We start from the raw sequence: 23,382 nt of genomic DNA, 5'->3' as shown, positions 1-23,382 counted from the left end.
CAAAATGGAGAATCCCGACGGTGGAGAATTCAGCCCACGGTATAAGTGTGAGGTTATCCATTTTGGCTGAAAAAATGGAAAGACAAATCATTAACTAAATGGAATGCAGATTCAAGATGCACCTGGGCAGATGGATCTGGGAGTCTTTGTTCATGAATCGCTGAAAGTTGGTCCGCAGGTACAGAATGTAATAAAAAAGGCAAATGGAATGTTAGCGTTTATTGCAAAAGAACTGGAGTATAAAAGTAGAGAAGTGTTCTTGCAATTGTATAAGGTGTTAGTGAGACCACATCTGGAGTATTGTGTCCAGTTTTGGTCTCCTTATTTGAGGAAGGACGTGGTGGTATTGGAGGCAGTTCACCAGGTGATTCCGGGGATGAAAGGATTGACATATGAGGAGATTGAACAGGTATACTCGCTGGAGTTTATTTATTTAAAATTTAGAGGGCCCAATTATTTTGTTCCAATTAAGGCACAATTTAGTGTGACCAATCCACCTAGCCTGCACATCTTTGGGTTGTGGGGGTGAGATCCACACAAACACGGGGAGAATGTGCAAACTCCACATGTACAGCTTTCAGGTGCCAGGATCGTACCCTGGTCCTCAGCACTGTGAGACAGCAGTGCGAACCACTGTGCCACCATGCCGCTCTCACTTGCTGGAGTTTAGAAGAATGAAAGGGGATCTGATTGGAATATATAAAATACTAAGAGGGATTGATAAAGTAAACATAGACCAATGTTCCAATGTTCCCCCTTGTGGGGCAATCTAGAACGAGAAGTCACAGATATAGGTTGAGAGACGGTAAATTTAAAACTGAGATAAGGAAGAACTACTCGTAGAGGGTGGTAAATGTGTGGTACACGCTGCCCCATAGTGGGGAGGAGTCTGAACCATTAAATAGTTTCAAGTAGGAAACAGATTGATGGGGCTCTTATTTTACCTTCCAATAAGAAGTCTTTATTGTTATTTACTCACTAGTATTCACTTGAACAGGAATCGAATAAAACTTAGAAATGAAATATCAACAATACATAAAAAAGTCAAGCACATGGCAAAAAGCACAGTAAGAAGTCTTACAACACCAGGTTAAAGTCCAACACGTTTGTTTCAAACACTAGCTTTCGGAGCACTGCTCCTTCCTCAGGTGATAGCAGTGCTCTGAAAGCTAGTGTTTGAAACAAACCAGTTGGACTTTAACCTGGTGCTGTAAGACTTCTTACTGTGCTCACCCCAGTCCAACGCCAGCATCTCCACATCATGGCAAAAAGCATAAGCACAAAAGAAACCACTTTAAACACAAACAGATAGATGATTCAAAAATTCAGGAACAAAGAACATCGACCATGAGATCCTATCTTTAAGGAAATTCTTATCTCTGGTTTAACTCCTCATTCACATTTACTGGCTTCTAATTCTCCGCTGAGACCTCCTGGTTTGTTCAAATTAATGTCTGTTACTTAGAGGATAACTTGTTAATCAAACATTGGACATTACTTAAGATTGACTTGTGCCTATCAAAACTAGCTTAGCGGGTGGCATAGTGGCGCAGTGGTTAGCACTGTTGTCTCATGGCGCTGAGGACCCGGGATCGAATCCATGCCCTGGGTCACTGTCCGCGTGGAGTTTGCACATTCTCCCCGTGTCTGCGTGGGTCTCAACCCCACAACCCAAAGATGTGCAGGTCAGGTGGATTGGCCATGCTAAATTTTTTTTTTTTAAATTTAGAATATCCAATTCATTTTTTCCAATTAAGGGGCAATTTAACGTGGTCAATCCACCTAACCTGCACATCTTTGGGTTGTGGGGGTGAAACCCACGCAAACACAGGGAGAATGTGCAAACTCCTCACAGACAGTGACCCAGGGCCGGGATTCGAACCCGGGTCCTCAGCGCCGTAGGCAGCGATGCTAATCACTGTGCCGCCGTGCCGCCCTGGCCATGCTAAATTGCCTCTTAATTGGAAAAAAATAATTGGGTACTCTAAATTTATTTTTTTTAAACTAGCTTAGCTTCTGCGTGCGCTGTCTGAGAAAAATTATTGGAAATGTTTTCTCACACCTGCCATGTTTCATAGCTTTGCAGAGACCTAGCTAAAATTGATTGTTGATTACATGGAGAACAATCCATTCTCAGTATTGAATACGATGGATAATTCATTATATGAGAAAGTATCTGGGTTCTCACAGTCAAGACACTTTTAATATTTTGCTTCTTAGTTATATGCATTCATCTAGCCCCTATATGAATAAAACTATGAATGAAACTAGACTCTACCACAGGTATATTTCAGATGGGTTATAGGCATATGGGAAATAGGCAGGGTGGTGGACTTGAGACCAGGAAGAGATCAGACATGATCTGATTGAAGGGCTGAATTGCTTACTTCTACTCCTAATACCACTGTACCCATGTACACTGCTCAACTTTTTTCTGCCATTAACCCACTCTGAACTCTTAGTGGTAGCACAGAGGTTAGCACTGTCGTTTAACAGCACCAGGGTCCCAGGTTCGATTCCCGGCTTGGGTCCCTGTCTGCGGAGTCTGCACCGTTTTCCCTGTGTCTGCGTGGGTTTCCTCCGGGTGCTGCGGTTTCCTCCCACAAGATGTGCTTATTAGGTGATTTGGGCATTCTGAATTCTCCCTCCGTGTACCCAAACATGCGGCAGAATGTGGCGACTAGGGGCTTTTCACAGCAACTTCATTGTAGTGTTAATGTAATCCTACTTGTGACAATAAAGATAATTATTATAATGTGTCCCTATCAGCACCCGTCTTAGTTATTATCACCATCATTGAAATTCCCTTTGTCTTTCTGTCCATGACATCTGGCTGGCCCTCTATCCAGCTCCACTGTTCCAGGCTCCCCCCACCCCCACCATCCCACAAGGAGATGGGCAGACAGAATGAATCTTTTAAAAAACGAATATTCCCGCCTCATGGGCATCCCATTGCCAGGGTGAGCCACACATGTTAGGAGGAGGCTGGGTTACAATGTTGAAGTTGACCCACTTCTCGCCCGGGCCGCTGAAAAACGCCACAATTCCCTGGTTGCTGTGGCAACTGCGTCGGCGCAAAGACAGATAGGGAACCGGCGGAGGCCCCACGGAGGGCGGATACCGTCCAGTCGGTCCAAGGGCGGAAGCAAAACCGAAGGAGGTGACCGAAGACGTGGGTTCAGCGGCACAGCGATCATGTGAAGACCAATATCAGGCGCTACAGGTAGAAGGGCTCCTCGTGTCAATGTTTACCTCAGTTTCATGGTGAGGACTGGCTGGGTCAACATTTTTTTAAAAACCATCACTTCTGGAGCTGGTAATCTGGGTACTGTATCCTCAATGCCACGACAGTCCATCCCATTCACCCCATCATACATCCTCATACATCCTGCTGAAATGATCACTACAATATTTGAATGCAGCTCAGACTGGCTTTTTAGAGCTTTTGCCTTGGAATGAGGTTACCCAAGCGATCTAGCGAAATGGGGAGGTGATGGTGATGTTACTGGACTGGTAATCCTGACGCCCAGCGACCCGGCAGATGGTGAAATTTGAATTGAATTTTTTAAAAGCTGGAATTAAGTCATGGAATAGAATCCCTACAAGTGCAGAAGCAGGCTATTTGGCCCATCAAGTCTGCACTAAACCTCCAAAAGAGCACCCTACCTAGGGCCAATCCCCCACACTATTCTAACCCCAACCAACCTTTGGACACTAAGGGCAATTTAGCATGGCCAATCGACCTCACTTGCGCACCTTTGGACAGTGGAAGGAAACTGGGAAAACCCGGAGGAAACCCACACAGACATGGGGAGGTACAGGCAGTAGGAAGTCTTACAACATCAGGTTAAAGTCCAACAGGTTTGTTTCAAACACCAGCTTTCGGAACACTGCTCCTTCCTCAGGTGAATGAAGAGGTATGTTCCAGAAACATATATATAGACAGATTCAAAGATGCCAGACAATGCTTAGAATGCGAGCATTTGCAGGTAATCAAGTCTTTACAGATCCAGAGATAGGGGTAACCCCAGGTTAAAGTGGTGTGAATTGTCTCAAGCCAGGACAGTTGGCAGGATTTCGCAAGCCCAGGCCAGATGTTGGGGGATGAATGCAATGGGACATGAATCCCAGGCACCTCAACCGGGGAGGACATCTTCCGTCCTCATCTGGCCTGGCCAACATGTGACTCCTGATCCACTCTCAAATGCCCTCATGAAATGGCCTAGCTCAGTTCAAGCAACACCCATGTCCCTTTTTCTGAAATAAAAAAGTAGCTTGAGTTAAATCTTCCATGTTTTTAATGCTGAATAGGTGTTTGAAGGAAAATTGCTTACCGGGGAGGAAATGCCACTGAAATGATGGGCATGGAGGTCCCTAAAAGACAGATAGTTAAACCCATTGAAAGCACATGGAACTGCTTAATTTTCAGCATCAGAATAAATTAGGTTGACTGCAAATATGCTTTTGAAATGAAATGAATTGAAAATCGCTTATTGTCACAAGTAGGCTTCAAATGAAGTTACTGCTCCTTCCTCAGGTGAATGAAGAGGTATCCCCCACATTCTGCCGCATGTTTGGGGAGGCTGGTATGGGAATTGAACCGTGCTGCTGGCCTGCCTTAGTCTGTTTTCAAAGCCAGCAATTTAGCCCTGTGCTAAACCAGCCCCGATATAATTTTTACATTTTTTAAATATAAATTTAGAGTACCCAGTTCATTTTTTTCCAATTATGGGGCAATTTAGTGTGGCCAATCCACCTACACTGCACATCTTTGGGTTGCAGGGGCAAAACTCCCGCAAACACGGGGAGAATGTGCAAACTCCATACGGACAGTGACCCAGAGCCGGGATCGAACTTGGAACCTCACCGCCGTGAGGCAGCAGTGCTACTCACTGCGCCACTGTGCTGCCCCAGGTGATTGCCAATATGAAATGAAATGAAAAAATGAAAATCGCTTATTGTCACGAATAGGCTTCAATGAAGTTACTGTGAAAAGCCCCAGTCGCCACATTCCGGCGCCTGTACGGGGAGGCTGGTACGGGAATCGAACCATGCTGCTGGCCTGCTTGGTCTGCTTTGAAGCCAGTGATTTAGCTCAGTGAGCTAAACCAGCCACTAGTGTCAAAGATTGACACTCACTAATGGATAAAACTTAATAAAATGGGCAGCACAAGTTGACTAAATCTGCAATAAGAGGGTTTGAAGTTGTACTGTGAGGTAACATTCTGTGCTTGAATTAAATTCCTCTCAGCTGAATGTTGGAAAATGTTGAAACCATCTCAAAATCATGTCTTAGAAAAGGGTTGACACAATTAAAAAGTCCCTTGCTGCCCAGTTAAGTTTCTTTCTGAGGCAGGGTGGCACAGTGGTGCAGTGATGAGCGCTGCCGCCTCACGGTGCTGAAGACCCCGGTTTGATCCTGGCCCAGGGTCACTGTACGTGTGGCGTTTGCACATTCTCCTCGTATTTGTGTGGGTTTCACCCCTGATGCACAATCAATGGACATGAAACGTAGGTGAAGTCCGAAACGTAAGGTTTTAATCAGCAAGAAATGAGCCCGGCAGCAGACGTACAGAAATGGCCTGGCTGCTGGGGCACACGGGTTCTTATACCCCGCCTTGTATACTCTTAGCCAATAGGAATACGGAGAACACGATACCTGGGTCAATGAGCAGCGAGCCCTCTGCACCAATGGCAGCTCACACTCCCAGGTACCGTAATACCCCTAGTCATACTACCACAACCCCACAACTCAAAAGATGTGCAGGCTGGATGGATTGGCCATGCTAAATTGCCCTTAATTGTGTACAAAAAGAATTGTGTGCTCTAATTTTTTTAAAGTTTCTTTCTTAGTGGTTATATTTCCACAAATTTGCTTACATAAAATCCTGATAGTGCAGAAGAAGGCCATTCGGCCCATCAATACTGCACTGACCCATTGAAATAGCAGCCTAACCTTTTGGATACTAAGGGGCAATTTACCAGGGGCAATCAACCCGCACATCTTTAGACTGTGGGAGGAAAATGGAGCACACCCGCACAGAGGATGTACAGTCACATAGACAGTCACTCAAGGCCAGAATTGAACCCGGGTGCCTGGCACTGAGAGGCAGCAGTGCTAACCACTGTGCCACCGTGCTGCCCTTGCCATCATTCTCACAAGTACACCAGTTGACCCAACTAGTCCTTGCTGAAGTTGAATCCCTCCTCCATCATCTGTCCTCAATGTATATATTTTTCTCTCCCTCGCACCTATGCTGTGGGCCGCAGCTTATACCTTGTGGTAACAAGTTGTACATTCCAATGATCTCCTTTATATATAATCTGAAACATCCCGCTGGCAATTGGATCTCAGCAGTAAGGACTGGTGAACCCCACACTGTGCATTCACACCACTCTGAAAATGATGGTATGAAAACAAATTCTTGTCAATATAATTACTATAAAAGAACCCTAGTTTGACAGCGAGGGACCGGACGGTCATTTTCTGAAGGGCTTATTGATGGTGTGTGTAACTTGAAACTTTAGATAATTCTTTTCAGACATTGCAAAATTATAAACCAAATGTGAACATGATATTGGCGCAGTACAACCGTGCGCAGTTATGGATGTTACATAGTGCCTAAAGATTTCCAGACCCGTTGGAAGCAATTACATGCCCAGCCAACTGTCATTTGCCTTCGTTAATTCTTTGCAATAGAAAAATATGCTTTGAGTATTTTGTGGCTGGAATAGGATACACTTAAAAATATAAGACAAAAGCAAAATACCGTGGATGCTGGAAATCTGAAACAAACACATGAATGCTGGAAAAGCTCAGCAGTTCAGGCAGCATCTGTGGAGAACGAAACAGTGAACATTTTGGATCAAGATGACCTTTCATCAAAGCTATGGTATAAAAATGTTACACTGAAAAAGAGCTGCTTTCCGTTTCAGGTTGCCTGTTTTCAACCTTGCTTAAGCTTCCATTAACTAACCCCTTTGAGTAACTGCATTAGTCTGAACAGTTAGCAGCCTGCCAGAAACAAACATTTTCAAGGAAGATTGAACATAACAGTATAATCATTAATTAACTGCAGAGGCACTTATTGTAATTGACTGTTAACTTGGAGACGGGGGAGGAGCAGGACGGTGGTGCAGTGGGTTAGCTCTGCTGCCTCATGGCGTCGAGTTCCCAGGCTCGATCTCGGCTCTGGGTCACTGTCCGTGTGGAGTTTGCACGTTCTCCCTGTGTCTCCGTGAGTCTCACACCCACAACCCAAAAAGATGTGTATGGTAGAACAATTGGCCAAGTTAAATTGCCCCTTAATTGGAAAAAAAAAGAATTGGGTACACTTAAATTTGTTGAAAAAAACTTGGAGACGTGGAATGTGCACAGTGTCACAGTGGTTCACACTGCTGCCTCACAGCGCCAGGGACCTGGATTCAATACTGGCCTCGGACGACTTTGTGCGTGAAGTTTGCATGCTCTCCCAATGTCTGCACTGGTTTCCTCTGGGTGCACCGGTTTCCTCCCACAGTCCAAAGGTGTGCAGGTTAGGTGGATTGACATGCTAAATTGTCCCTTAGTGTCCGAAAGGTTAGGTGGGTTTAAATAAAAACTTGGCATTGCAGATAAGCAGTAGAAGCTGGTAGGTTGAAGGGAAAAAAATATATAATTATTGCAACAAAAAGGGGCAGTGTGGTGGTATGATTAGCATAGCTGCCTGCCATTGGTGCAGAACACCGGCTTACCATTGGCCCTGGTCGGTCATGTGCCTCTCGACCGGTTGGTTGAGACCAGTCATGTGACGGCTCCCCGATTGGTCGAGAGGCTGAGTTAACCCCACCTCCAGGGCGGGGTATAAATACTCAGTACGCCCGGCGGTCGTCCTTCTACTGTAATCGACCGCAGGGCTAACATCTAGTAGATTGAAGCCATACTTTTGTTCAGCAACTCGTCTCGCGTTCAATTGATGGTACATCAATTTAATCTACAGCACAGTGGGGCAGTCATTAGCGCTGCAGCCACATGGCGCCGAGGTCCCAGGTTCAATCCCGGCCCTGGGTCACTGTCTGTGTGGAGTTTGCACATTCTCCCCGTGTTTGCATGGGTTTCACCCCCACAACCCAAAGATGTACAGGGTAGGTGGATTGGCCACGCTAAATTGCACCTTAATTGGAAAATAATAATTGGGTACTCTAAATTTCTAAAATAAAATGCTTTTCATATTAATAAACAATCCACAGAAACACAAGAATGCAAATATTGCTAAAAAAAAAAATACCTAACATTAAACAATATACTGAACAATTTTAATTGGAATTGGTTGGATAGGATCCAAAAATATGCAAGTCACTCATTGAAAAATGAAAATCGCTTATTGTCATGAGTAGGCTTCAATGAAGTTACTGTGAAAAGCCCCTAGTCGCCACATTCCGGCGCCTGTCCGGGGAGGCTGTTACGGGATTATGTAGTTTTCTATCAAGAGGTGAGTACTGATTGGTTGTGCAAATATAGAAATGAGGCTTTAAAAAATGAGAACATTATTTATTTAAACATAACAAAATGAAGGAAGGAATCAATGAAGAATGCTAAATGTTCTACTATAGATGTGTATATTATATGTGTAATATAAATTGCTCAGCATTGAAAAATATTAATCTTAATTCCCAAATGTAGTTACACACACATTCAGTATTTCTTTCTTGGGTAACATAAGATTAAGTCTTTGGAAGGAACAAAGAGTGCATTTATCCCTCAGTGCCGATGATCCCAATGTATAATTCTGTAGTGATTTACTATGATTTGGTTAAAATGAGGTAATTTCTGTAAATTATCTACAGAACTTTAAACAGCAAAATGAAGAGGAGGCAAAGTTAAGATGAGGTGGATGATTGTATTAGTTTAGTTCAGCTGGCTAGACAGTTGGTTTGTGATGCGGAGCAAGGCCAGAAGCGTGGGTTCAATCCCTGTACTGGCTAAGGTCATTCACGGAGGCCCCACCTTCTCAACTTTCCCCCTCGCCTGAAGTGTGGTGATCCTCACGTTAGGTCAGCACCAGTCAGCTCTCCACCCCTCAAAGGGGAAAGCAGCTATGGTCATCTGGGACTATGGCAACTTTACTTTATTGCATTAGTGTAAGCTAGCCTTATTTGTGTTGTCCTTTGCATGTTAACTTTTATTTATGGGCAGCACAGTGGCACAATGGCTAGCATTGCGACTTACAGCGCTGAGGACCCAGGTTTGAATCCTGGCCCTGGGTCACTGTCCATGTGGCGTTTGCATGTTCTCCCTGTGCCTGCGTGGGTTTCACCCCCACAACTCAAAGATGTGCAGGATAGGTGGATTGGTCACGCTAAAGTGCCCCTTAATTGGAAAAAATAATTGGGTTGTCTAAATTTTTTAAAAAAACTTTTATTTAGCTGCTTTTGTCTGTGGTGGCGGCTGCCCCTTGATTCGAGGATGAGGTTGACCCAGGGTCGCGAGTTTCGTGTGACTGAACAGGCCAATTCTCGACCCACAGGGCAGCACGGTGGCGCAGTGGTTTGCATTGCTGCCTCACGGCGCCGAGGTCCCAGGTTCGATCCCGGCTCTGGGTCACTGCCTGTGTGAAGCTTGCACATTCTCTCCGTGTTTGCGTGGGTTTCGCCCCCATAATCAAAAGATGTGCAGGCAGGTGAATTGGCCATTCTAAATTGCTCCTTAATTGGAAAAAAATGAATTGGGTACTCTAAATTTAAAAAAAAAATTCTCAACCCACGAATCTTTTGGGATACGCGGCAGGAGGTCCCATGAGGCTGTGCGATCTGGATTGTGAGGTTTGCCTCCTTTCATTTCCTTCTCTGCCGCTGCTCTGCTTCATCATTAAGACCCTGTGACTCAAAGCGCGATGCAGTTAGGTGGATGAGCCATTCTGAACGATTGGTAACAAGCTCCACGCAGTCAGTAATATTAACGGAGCTGTGCTCCAAGTGGAGCTTCAGGGCATCTTTGAAGCATTTTCTTTGCCCTCCCTTGGAATGTTGGCCATATAGAAGTTGAGAAAATTGGCGGGGAAGACAGTTTTTACCCATCTGGACACAGCATCCAATCCATCGACGTTGACCTTTCAGGTATTTTACCTGAATGCTTGTGGAGCTGTCTTCAAGAAGGACAATAGCGTTTGTTCGCCAGTCTTCCCATTGAATCCTGAGGATGCGGCGGAGGCATTACTGATATAATTCTCTAATGCTGCCACGTGTCACTAGTAGACAATCCAGGTCTTACAGCCGTACAGGAGTGAGGACAAATGGTCTGTACATTAGGACTTTTGTTGACTTGTGGAGATCTTTATTGTCAAGCACTCGCTGCCGTAGTTTGTAGTGGGCGGTATAGTAGCACAGTAGGTAGCAATGCTGCTTCACAGCTGCAGGATCCCATGTTCAATTATTGGCTTGAGTCACTGTCTGCGTGGAGTCTGCACATTTTCCCTATGCCTGCATGGGTTTCCTCCAGGTGCTCCAGTTTCCTCCCACAAGTCCCAAAAGATGTGCTTATTAGGTGAATTGGGCATTCTGAATTCTCCCTCTGTGTACTTGAACAGGCGCTGGAATATGGCAACTAGGGGCTTTTCACAGTAACCTCATTGCAATGTTAATGTAAGCCTACTTGTGACAATAAAGATAATTATTATTAGAAGGCTGTGCTGGCACAGCTGACCCAGTGTTAAATATTCCTTGTCAATGATGGCCTTTTCAGAGAGGTGGCTGCCAAGGTGTGGGAAATGCTCAGAGAATATGGGGGGGGGGAGGGATATTTGGCTGACCAAGTGTGGGTTGATATGAGTTTTGTTTTGACAACATTCAAAGACAGGCCAAGCTTCTTGAATGCAGAATTGAAGAGATTGAGTGTGGCTTGCAAATCTGGTGCGGAGTGGGCAATAACATTGCAGTCATCCGTATTCTGTAGATCACGCATACTTTTGGTGGTCAGTTTAATTTTGGCAAGGGGGGTAACTGAGGTTAAAGCGTTTTTCACCTAGATGGCATTTAGTGCTAAACACCAGAGAGCAGTTAATCTGGTGAGTTGAATGGCCACGATGGGGTATTATTGCAAATTAAATCTATATCTACCATTGTTGATTTAAGCTATAACTTATTGATATAAAAGTCCAAAAGCAACATACTCTATGTCAGTGAGAAGACATGACTACACTGTCAAAGGACACATTGGTACAATTGAATAATGTACCATAGATGTCAGTAAATAAGTCAATTCTGAAGCCTTGAAAAATCTTTCCAAAAACAACAGTTGGCTTATACACTATAAAAGTGAGCCGTGTGTGGGTGGTCACCATATTTGTCATTCGCCATGGGGGCAGCTGCTGTATGGTCGTAAATTCCCACACATCTTTACAACATAGTCCATTTTGTCTGCTTGATTCCTTGTACCCAGTTATAAGGTTGTTGTTGTGGGGCAGACTTTCATCTTTTTCCATAGCTAGATTTTCCTGGAACAGGTCGTTTAATAGCTTGAGGGGCACCACTCTACATCAAACATGAGTCTCTCCTGCCCTTACTCCCTGCCATTGGCATATTGGAAGGAGTTTGCAGGTTGACACACTCAACCTGTTTGACTGTGATGTGGAGATGCCAGTGTAGCCACCTGGGGTGGCCACGTCCCGATTACAAAATAGACACTTTGCAAAGAATGCAGGAAAATGGACAAGGCTGAGAAAGCACGCAGGTGCAAGGTTTGTCTGTTGATTGGAGCTGTAACTCCCAGACAAGACCGATACTGCAAAGCCATTACCATACTAATGAGCCATCTCCGGGGACAAAAGAGAAACATTTAGGTAAACGATACTAAAGCAGACACCCGGCGCCAGAGGAGACTAGAACAAAGTAGGTCAATGGCCACCTAGGACACGCCCAGCAATCAGGGCAACCACCCCTTTATTGGAGGAAATCGATACCAATGATCAGGATATGGTCCAATTAATTGGGACCAAGTTCAAGGCCCACCCAAAAGCGCGCGAAGCCCCCTTTGGGTATAAGAAGAAGCCCCAAAGAGAGAATCGCTCTCTTGGCCTTGGCTCTCAGCAGTGAGAGACCTACCTAGCAGCTGCACCAGAACAAGTAAGTCCAAAGTCAACGCACGCTACGAGACAGACGCTCCTAGCTACTATTCCGTACCAGCTCGACCCCAGCAGCCTCAGAACCGGACTGAATGGGCGCCCGAAGCTAAGTATAAGCTTTAGTAGTAGTGATAGTTTAGTTGGTAGAGTTTTGTACATGAGTATAATTGACTGTGTGTGTAAATAAATGAGCATTGATTTCAAACTTACTAACTGGTGTATCGAGTCTTTGATCAGTATTCGGTTTTGAACCTTGTGGCGGTATCAAAAGATACCTGGCGACTCTTGAGCAAACGTGATTAGAATTAAGGAGGGTGACCATATTAACCGCCATAAACAGAGAACACAACGAGCAACACCGGCGTTGGACTGGGGTGAGCACAGTATGAAGTCTTACAAGACTTCTTATTGTTTGACTGTGTTATGAACGCACCTTCCTTGGCCATTATGTCCCGGGGTGGGACTTGAACCTGGAGCCTCTGGCTCTGAGGCTAGGATGCTGCCAATTGTGCCACAAGACCGTTCCAATTATAAGGTACCAATAAATGTAGCATCCATTTGTGGGGTGGAAAATTGAGGCCGACTACCAATGCAAGTATAGCGTATCATGGCTGATAAGATGGGGGTCAACTTATACGCCGACTATATGCAAAAGAGTTTTTGAGGCCAGAAAATGGGGTTGTCTTATACGCCGAGTTGACTTATACATTGTGATCTACGGTACTTCAGACTTCTGGTGAAATTTGTATCTATTTCAGCAAACCAACAAGCAGATGTTGGATTGAAGGAGCACACTGAGAAATACGCATTTTTACTAAAAGGTACCAATTAGGTACAGTGAAAAAGTTAATTCTGAATAACAAGCCATAATCATATCTAATCTAACTAAACGACCAGAGAAAGTTACAAATGGACTGTGTTCAATTATTTTAGGTTACATATTAATTTTCCATCTTTTTGAGTTGGCCAGCGGGAGAACTGAATGGCTAAAGGCTGGTACAACTGCTCTTTCCCTGGTTGGGAATAAATCCGCATCGCACCTCCAAATTCATGTAAAGATAAAACAAACATAGGCCAGGGAGAATTATGAGAGGATTTAACCAAAGATTCAAAGACTAAAAACTTCATCACCCTGGGCTACTATCTCATTTAACAACCACTTTAGGAAGGGGCGATTTCCTGCCTCGGGCCTCTTCCCTGCGAGGTCATCCTGAACCCCACTCTGCAATGTAACCAAGAGCTGGGGACCATATTTTGGTCCAGCTCACAGTCTCTTGCTTCCCAATGCTGTGTTTCAACCTGCCTGTTGATTACATGGAATTTACAGCATAGAAACAGACCATTGAACCCAGCTGGTTCAGGCAAGTGTTTCTGCCCACACATTCACCGCTCTCCATCAAACCCTAGCATAGGGACTGGGCCAAATGCGGGCAATTGGGACTAGCTTAATGGTCAAAACTGGGCGGCATGGACAAGTTGGGCCGAAGGGCCTGTTCCCATGCTGTAAACCTCCATGACTCTCCTTTTTAAAAATAAATTTAGCGTACCCAATTATTTTTTTTCCAATTAGGGGGCAATTTAATGTGGCCAATCCGCTTAACCTGCACATTTTTGGGTTGTGGGGGTGAAACCCACGCAGACATGGGGAGAATGTGCAAACTCCACACGGCTAGGATTCAAACCCATGTCCTCAGCACCGTAGTTGCAGTGCTAACTACTGCACCACATGCTCCCTTTCCATGACTCTCCTGTGTTTATCTAGCTTCTCCTTAAATGTTTCTACGCTATTTGCCTCAATTACTCCTTGTGGTGGCAAGTTCCACACTCTAACCCAAAATCCTGGGCACAAACAATCTTATTTTGTCAAGGACAGTTGCTTCAAGTGCAGAAGCCACAGCAATAATTGACAAGAAGCTCTCCAGCTTGGTAACCTCAATCAAGGATTGATTGCAGGAGGCTCTGTTTTGGAGCCACAAATGGGAAATATATGGCAAACCCAGGACTACCGACACACACAAACTTCCTGAGCTGTCTAATCCTTTGCCAGGACCATAAAGGCGTGGAGTATAATAGCCGAGCTCCAGAACATGTGGCTGGGTGGATATTTGAGATCCATATTCTGAAGTACGCGAGAGCAATAACATCTGACACATTATATAGAACATACAGTGCAGAAGGAGGTCATTTGGCCCATCTGCACTGACCCACTTAAGCCCTCACTTCCACCCTATACCCCTAACCAAATAACCCCTCCTAACCTTTTTGGGCACTAAGGGCAATTTATCATGGCCAATCCACCTAACCTGCACGTCTTTGGATTGTGGGGGAGGAAACCGGAGCACCCGGAGGAAACCCACGCAGACATGGGGAGAACCTGCAGACTCCGCACAGACAGTGACCAAGCAGGGAATTGAACCTGGGACCCTGACGCTGTGAAGCCACAGTGCCAACCACTATGCTACCATGCTGCCCACATTAAAATACAATGGGTTTCAATTTGGACCTCTTTCCGCTAACCTTACAGAGACTCTGGACAGTCTTTTTCCTGTGTCTTTATGGATTGAGAAATTACTTTGAGAAATTAATTGTATTTTTTTTAATGTGACTGGACTCAAAAATATTGTATCGGATCTATTTTCTATATCTTTGGTTTGGTCAGGTGATTCTGTTGAGCTATTTCCTTTGCTGCTCTCCTGAAAGAGCTGACTCTTGCTTGGTGTTCTCCCATGTGTGCTTAACAGTCCTCCAGTATCTCACTCAATCTTTGTGTGTGATATTGGACAATGAGCATGACTATAATATCCGCCATACAGCATTGCACCGGAGTCTGATTCCATGATTATCTGATGCCATCATATTTGCCTCCTCCGGCTGCTATCACTGGGTTGTGATGGAGTGTTGTAACCTTACGGAATACTTTTTTTTAAACCTGGTTTGGAAACAATGGGATGAATTGTGGATCTCAACTCCCCTGGCTGGAATCAGCTAAATGACTACAAACCAGCGATCAAATGTGCAAATCTTGTGGTCTGCATGGTTTTCATGTCAGAATGCATTGTGGCTATTCAGTCATGGGTGGATCAATGCAGGCAGCATGTTGGCATAGTGGTTAGCACTGTTGCCTCACGGCGCTGAGGATCCGGGTTCGATCCCGGCCCCGGGTCACTGTCCGTGTGGAGTTTGCACATTCTCCCCGTGTCTGCGTGGATCTCACCCCCACAACCCAAAGATGTGCAGGGTAGGTGGATTGACCATGCTAAATTGCCCCTTAATTGGAAAAAAAATTAATTGGGTATTCTATTAAAGCAAATGGGTGGATCATTGCACAGTTAATGCACATTCGTATCTAGATTAGGTTCCTGCACGAACAAGACTGAAAATGAGGCCTGCAACCTCCGTGTTCAACTTCCTCCTGTTTGCCTCATTAAACACTGTCGTTCCAAATCAAGGCCCATCGAGTCATGTATTTTGGCTTGAATTCGTGCTTTGCTCAGGCTTAATTCTCACAGCAGCTCACCCAGGAATTATCCTTCTGTCTGGTCCTGCTTGTAGCTCCCCATACCGTGAGATCTGCTGTCGGGCTATGTCACTCTCGCCAGTCTTACACCATCCTCGCGCATCCACTGTTGCTCATCTGCAACCACTCTGTGTGGTGCTCAGGAATAGGAGCCTTAAACGTACCAGCTGAGAAAAAAATGGGTGTGCACTCATATGGCGTGCATTATTTACATTACAGTTTACATCTTACCAAGGAAGAGAAAAACAAAACTACATTCACAGGTATTTGAGGGAGTCATTGCACCTAAACATATATTTTTGAGGCCAGAGTACAATACGGAATTTGGAAAATTTCCAGTGCTATTCAAAGCGAAACAATGCAACAAACTTTGTATTACTTGCCTGAGGTGTTCAAAACAAATGTCAGAGGATGATTTTATAAATTAGGTTGGTGAAATCATTTTCATTCAGTTAAATAGAAACAATGAGCTTTTGCACTCGGTACTGTTGCTTTGACAGGTATTTTTAGTTGACATTTAATTCATGTTGCTTTTTACACCTGTGCTGCTGGCTGTCCTTCCAGTTTGTCTTTTGCATATTGTTTCCATGGCTACTATCATCTGTGGCTTTCCCACAATTGTTGTGTAAACATACAGAGAAAAACATGGACATTAATTTAAACCAAAATTAGAATTACATTATATTTACCATAAATGAATACAATATAGTCGGTAGGTTGCAAATTTCCATTTTGGAGCACTGTAGCTTGGTTGGACACAGGTTCGATTTGCTCACCCCACTGAGTTTCTGAACTGTCCTGTGCTGGGGGGGGGGGGGGGGGGGGGGGGCGGAGACAGTCGCTAAAGGAAATGCAAGGGGAAGGTCAGGTTTTTTTAACTTTCAGGTGGAAAGGGAACCACATCGTGAGTCTTATCTACTCTGGAGCGCTCTTGCACTTCCTTCCACTTCCCATTGCAGAAAGGCTATCAACAAGGTCCACAAGGATGTTCCTAGGGGATGAGGGTAATCGTCCTGAAGAATGGTGAGGGAAGTTAATGCACTTTTTCCCTGCAGCTAACGGATGACTCAATTCAAGGTTAATATGGAATAATAAAACTGTTACCACTTGTCAATGGTGATGAGGAGAGCACAATTTGAAGCGCACCACAAAAAGAGAGGAGGTTGGAACAAATTCTTAGAATTTGGAATAATCATAGCATTGCTGCCTACGGTGCTGAGGACCTCAGTTCAAATCCTGGCTCTGGGTCACTGTCTGTGTGGAGTTTGCACATTCGCCCCGTGTCTGCGTGGGTTTCACTCCCACAACCCAAAGATGTGCAGGTTAGGTGGATTGGCCACACTAAATTGCCCCTTAATAGGAAAAAAAAATAATTGGGTAATCTAAATTTATTTTTAAAAAGAATTTGGAATAAGCTGCCATAAACCATCGACAAAGCAGAGCCCATAAATTCTTCTAAAAGGGAATTAAAAGGTTCCAGAGAAGTAATTTTAGAGGGTAATCAGGTGAAGTTAAAACACCTAAATATTGTGCTGAGACTGGGAGATGATTGAGACTGGGACGTGAATGTGAGAGCAGTGGGCAGCACAGTGGTGCAAGTGGTTAGCACGGTTACCTCACGGCACCGAGGTACCAGGTTCGATCCCGGCTCTGGGTCACGGTCCGTGTGGAGTTTGCACATTCTCCCCGTGTTTGCGTGGGTTTCGCCCCCACAACCCAAAAGATGTACAGGTTAGGTGGATTGGCCATGCTAAATTGCCCCTTGGAAAAAAGGTATTGAATACTCTAAATTTATAAAAAAAACAAAGTGAATGCGAGAGCAGAGCAGGGGCTTAGAACTGGAACAATGACCTGGGAGTGGAGGAGTGATAGGACTTCCAAACCTAACTCCTTCTGCAGTTGAACTGGGAAAGAAAACTTTCCCAATTCCTATCTACTTACCCATCTTCTCTTTCAATGCTTTGCCCCGACAAAAAGGAACTATCCTTGCCCTAATCTTCCTCAACCACATACTACCCTGTGGAGCTATCATTCTAAAACTTGGGATCAAGTTCCTTTTTTATGCTGATGATACTCAGCTCTCTACCGCTCCTCCCACTGCCTCTACACTGTCTGATTGCTTGTCCGACATCTAGGGTTTGCAAAGTCACAATTTCAGTGGACATTCAGAAGACCAAAGCAATTGTCTTCAGCCCTTGTTACAAATTGGCACAGATTCTTCCAAGGTGGTGCATGTGAAGCTGGACCCAGGTCCCCGGGAGGCCATATTTGGGGTGTCGGATCAGCCAGGGTTGGAAACGGGTCGGAGCCAGATATCATAGCCTTCACCTCGTTGATCGCTGGGATGGAGAGCGGCCTCTCCACCCTGGCCCTGGCGTGGCGAGGGGACCTGTTGGAATACTTGACCATTGAGAAGGTTAAGTTTGAACTGAGGGGAAGGACGGAGGGGTTCTACAAGTCATGGGCACTATTTATTATGCACTTTCAAGAACTGGATAACATCGAACATTAGTTTGGGGGGGGGGGGCGAAGGGTGGGTGGGGTGCGGGGGGAGGGGGGCTGTGTATGTTGAAGATGGCTATGGGTAATCCCTGATTCCTTTTTTTTCCTTTGTCATTTGTTTATGTTAACATGTGGGCTGATGTCTGGGCATGGTGGGAGGATGGGATCGTTGTTACTGTTATGGGGTTTGAGATATTTGTTGTTGGTTATTGATTGTTGTTGGGTGTAAATTCGGGAGAAAAATTGTGAAAAAGGAGGAGAATAAAAATATTTTTAATAAAAATAATTGGCACAGATTCCATACTCTTCTCCAGCTACTTCCTCTGGCTGAAACAAACTATTCACAACCTTTGCATCTCATTCAACCCTAACCTGAGCTTCCCATTCCAAATGGGCTTCCCACTCCTAAAGAGCAGCCACCTTTACCCATTGCTGCCCTTCCCTCAGTTTGCCTTCTCCTGAGACTCGTATTCGTGCCTTTGTCACTTCCGGATTTGACTATTCCAATGAATGAATGCTCTCCCAATTTTCCACACCCTGTAAACCTCAACTCACCCAAACTAGCGCTATCCATGTCTATCCCCTATCAATAACCCACTCATTCCTGTTTACGCTGACTCTCAGTGGCTGCCAGCTCCCAATGCTTCTACTGTGCTTATTTTTCAAAAACTCCCTTCATGGCCATTCTCCTCCCCATCTCTAAGTTCCATTAGGCTTACACCCTCCAAGGGCAGCATGGTGGCACTCAGTGGTTAGCACTGCTGCCTTTCAGCGCTGACGACCCAGGTTCGACCACAGCCCCGGGTCACTGTCCGTGTGGAGTTTGCACATACTCCCCGTGTCTGCGTGGGTTTCGCCCCCACAACCCAAAAAGATGTGCACGTTAGGTGGACAGGCCACGCTAAATTGCCCCTTCATTGGGAAAAACAAAATTGGGTACTCTAAAGCTAAAAAAAAGGGCTTATACTCCCCTTCCAGAACACTCCATTCCTCCAAGGTAACTCTTGTGATTCTTGGGTCTTGGGATGTTTATTTACTTCAAAGGCTTTATATAGCGTAACCTGTTCTTGCCAGCTGAAAATCCTCACCCTTGGGAATTTATGCAGTTGGCCGGTCTTGTTGAAATCCGTGTGCTTAAATAGCTTTTGTTTTAGGGCAGCACGGTGGCACCGTGGGTTAGCCCTGCTGCCTCACGGCGCCGAGGTCCCAGGTTCGATCCCGGCCCTGGGTCACTGTCTGTGTGGAGTTTGCACATTCTCTCCGTGTTTGTGTGGGTTTCGCTCCCACAACCTAAAAATGTGCACACGAGGTGGATTGGCCACGTTGAATTGCCCCTTTATTGGAAAAAATGAATTGGGTACTTTAAATTTTTTTTTAAATATAGTTTTTGATTATTAAATTTTTGACAGGTGGTTCAATCTACCTTTCTTGGATTGCAAAAATCAGTGTGAGACTACACACAGAAATCTAATACTAGACAGGAGGAGCTCAGATACTGGAAAATTATTATTAGATGGACTGTCAGCATCTCCGTTTCCTTTGCTTGTTGGTTCTTCTGAGTTAAATGTGGATGTGTGCAGCACATGTGTGTAATGTCATATCTTGCAACTTTGATTGCCGTACTCCTTTGTCTCATTCTCAGACTTGCCTCCGGCTGAGAAGCACATTCACAGATTTTTGACAGAATGGATTCATTTGCTCGTTCCTTGGATCTGCTTTTTGTGCTTTTATAAATTGATTTTAACGTTTTCCCAAGAAAAGTTCTTCCTATGGAAAAAAAACAATAATGGTCAAACATGCTCCACATGATACTGCTTCTTTTATCCTTCCCTCTTTCTCATCTATTCCTGTATTTTTCTCACCCTTCTTGCATCTGCCTCCATCAAATCGAATTCCTTATCAAACATGACAAGCCAGCAAGGTATTGACAGGGATTTATAAGTTAAGCTCATTATAATGCGAAAGAAGAAAAATATTGGTTGAGCCATTATTTCATTGATAATTTTTCTGAAGTTCATTCAGCCACATAGCTCACTGCTCAGAATAATATCAGCTATTTCCAAACACTGATTGCATATAAACATAGTTTGTTACCACGTTAGCCATGCTTATTCAAATTTTTTTTGTTGCTAATAATAATGGGCGGCACGGTAGCACAGTGCTTAGCACTGTTGCTTCACAGCGCCAGGGTCCCAGGTTCGATTCCCGGCTTGGGTCACTCTGTGTGGAGTCTGCACGTTCTCCCCGTGTCTGCGTGGGTTTCCTCCGGGTGCTCCGGTTTCTTCCCACAAGTCCCGAAAGACGGGTTGTTAGGTGAATTGGACATTCTGAATTCTTCCTCTGTGTACCTGAACAGGCGCCGGAATGTGGCGACTAGGGGCTTTTCACAGTAACTTGATTGCAGTGTTAATGTAAGCCTACTTGTCACAATAAAGATTATTATTATTATTTTCTTATTCCTGTTCATGGTGGATTCATTAGATCTTCCCAATACACCTACCAAGCAGGTGGACCAATGCGAAGGTCACATCATCCATCCTGGCAAAACCATCATGGAACTGTGCTGGAATACCAATGATATAATTGATTCAAAATCACAGCCTCTGCAAAGTAAAGTTGAAGGAGAGATTTATGCTCGGCAACTCTTGGAGGAACATATAAAATACATCACAGTCGTTGTGAAGCAATTAAACAAAGATATAGAGGTAAGACTTAACCCAGGTTTACAACAGGTTAATGTATAAACTGTTTCACATGTTAGCAGCCTGTGATACCCTGAGTGCTCACTTAGTAAAAACATTGCCCCGTGTGGTACTGGGCCCTACCCATCAGGAAAGCCACAGGTTTTGTCCTCTGTTTGCATTGGGTTTCAGTACTTGTTATTTGCATTACTTTCCAGTCGTGTACTAGGGCACTCTTAATGTTGTCGGCAAACCAGTCAAATGAGCAGGATCTCTGTCTTTTGTGTAAACAATGGATATGTGTAGCTGTGTGAGGAAGCAATGAACAATGAAAAAGCTTCCCCACTTTAGTAGGGAATGAGGTGGCTCATTGATTCGTCTGCAAATTAAATTAGATAGTATTTGCATTTGAACTTTTGTATTACTTAATTAATTCTCAGTCCAAATTTAACATCTCGTTCTTAGCTTTAGTATGGTGCTCAGTAATTAATTGACTCAGAAAGAATGATAGATTGGGGGCAGCATGGTGGCGCAGTGGTTAGCACTGCCACCTCATGGCGCTGAGGACCCGGGTTTGATCCCAGCCCCGGGTCACTATCCATGTGGAGTTTGCACATTCTCCCCGTGTCTGCATGGGTCTCACCCCGACAACCCAAAAAAATGTGCACACTAAATGAATTGGCCATGCCCCTTAATTGGGGATAAAAAAAGAATTGGGTACTCTAAATTTATTTTTTAAAAGATAGAATGATCGATTGACTGATGCCAGATGTTAGAAGCAGAGAAATAATTTAATGTAAACTGTAGTTAGTTTATAGACATTGCAGTTTGATATTCTTTAAATAGCAGGGGACCACAAACCAGCTTGGATCCCTATATTAGATTCTAGACTCATATAATAACATGATTCAGTTAAAAAGCAATTCGGCTAGCTAGAGCATACGCAGCCTAGTGAAAATAGCCCCTCAAGTAATCTCAGAAAAGTATCTAAAATAGTGGTGAAACTGGAGTTCAATCCTTTTTAATCTGTGCTATAGTATTTTAGAGTTCTTTATTTGTCACTTCCTTTCTTCCAGTTTAGATTTCCTTGTTTCTTCTTCAGTTTATTTTGGGTTCTGTTTTTCTCCCCTACATGTCACCATAGCAGACTCCTGCAATGAAAGGTCCCCATTATGTTGCCAATAAAACATTTTTTAACCATTTATCAGTAAAAATGCTATCCTGCTATCCAGTTAAACTACCTCCTCAGGTAAGAAATGTAGTAATGATATTGAAAATAAATTTATTCAGGAAAAAACACCTTCAGTCTTTTAAATTAACATACTCAGGGCAAATTATGTGTATAAATTATATGTTTATTAAATTAAATAGCATATTATGTTTATTAAAAATTTGTTTTCTAAAAGATGTTGAGCCTTCCCCTTGAACCACTACACCGCTCTTCTCTTTGTTCATTCATGGGAAGTGGACGTCGCCGGCAGGGTCATCATTAATATCCCATCCATAATTGCTCTTGAAAAGGTAGTGGTGATCAGCCTTCACAAACTGCTTCAGTAAGTGTGGTAAAGGTGCTCCCACAGAACTGTTAGGGAGAGAGGATCCAATATTTTGACCCAGCGACAATGATAGAATGACAAAATATTTCCAGGAAGATATGTGACCTGGAAGGGAGCTTGGAAATGGTGGTGTGTCCTGATGTGCTGGCCTTGCCCTTCTTGGTGGTAGGGGTTGCAGGTCTGGAAGGTGCTGTCGAAGAAGCATAGGTGAGTTGCGCTAGTGGATCTACAGATGGTAGGCACACACAGCTGCCACAGTGTCGCAGTGGTGAAGGGAGTGAATGTTTAAGGTGGCGGATGAGGTAATGATCTGTGGGCAGTTTGGTCCTGGAAGGTGTTGAGCTTCTTGAATGTTGTTGGGGCCACACTCATCTGGGCAAGTGGAGAGTATTCCATCACACTCCTGAACTTAGTAAAGTAGGACAAAGGAACAGGAATAGGCTATTCGGTCTGTTGAGCCGGCTCCGACATTCAGTTAGATCATGGTCGATCATCTATCTCAATGCCTCTTTCCCACACTGTCTCCATAACCCTTGCTATTAGTCTGCAGAAATATAGCGATTTCTGTTTTGAACATGCTCAATGATTGAGCGGCAATAGCCTCTAGAGTACAGAATTCCAAAGATTCACCACCTTCTGAATGAACAAATTCCTCCTCACCTCACTCGTAAATGGCCTAACCCTTATTCTGAGATTGTGTCTCCTGGTTCTGTCCTCACCTGGCAGGGGAAACATTTTGTATCCATCCACCCTGTCACACCGAGAAGAATTTTGTAAGTTTCAATGAGGTCATCCCTCATTCTTCGAAACTCTAGGCAATAAAATCATCATAGAATCCCGACAGTGCAGAAGGAGGCCATTCGGCCCATCGAGTCCGCACGGACCCCTTGAACGAGCTACCCATTTACACTCCCCCTTCCACCCTACCCTATCCCCGGTAACTCCACAACCTAACCTGCACATCCCTGGACACTAAGGAGCAATTTAACATGGCCAATCCACCTAACGTGTACATCTTTGGACTGTGG

The 23,382-nt window shown here is 44.4% G+C and overlaps 1 protein-coding gene across 6 annotated transcripts in view; it reads left to right on the top strand.

The window, feature by feature from the left end:
- The first annotated feature begins 3,098 nt into the window (after window positions 1–3,098).
- Window positions 3,099–23,382, top strand: part of LOC119975262 (protein FAM81A-like) — a 51,764-nt gene continuing 31,480 nt past the window's right edge. For 2 of the 6 annotated variants that reach the window (XM_038814955.1, XM_038814956.1), the window contains exons 1-2: window positions 15,779–15,878; window positions 20,599–20,822. In XM_038814955.1, coding sequence (XP_038670883.1) covers window positions 15,794–15,878; window positions 20,599–20,822 — 309 coding nt within the window. In that variant the 5' untranslated portion in view covers window positions 15,779–15,793. Of the gene's footprint in view, window positions 3,265–15,778; window positions 15,879–20,598; window positions 20,823–23,382 lie in introns of those variants that run through there. The other 4 variants (XM_038814960.1, XM_038814958.1, XM_038814957.1 and 1 more) reach the window with 4 other exon arrangements.

The sequence above is a fragment of the Scyliorhinus canicula genome, chromosome 12 (genome assembly GCF_902713615.1).
Source record: "Scyliorhinus canicula chromosome 12, sScyCan1.1, whole genome shotgun sequence".
In the NCBI taxonomy this organism is placed as follows: Eukaryota; Metazoa; Chordata; class Chondrichthyes; order Carcharhiniformes; family Scyliorhinidae; genus Scyliorhinus; species Scyliorhinus canicula.
Note: the sequence above shows the minus strand (reverse complement) of the source record. Positions and strands in the feature narration are given on the sequence as shown.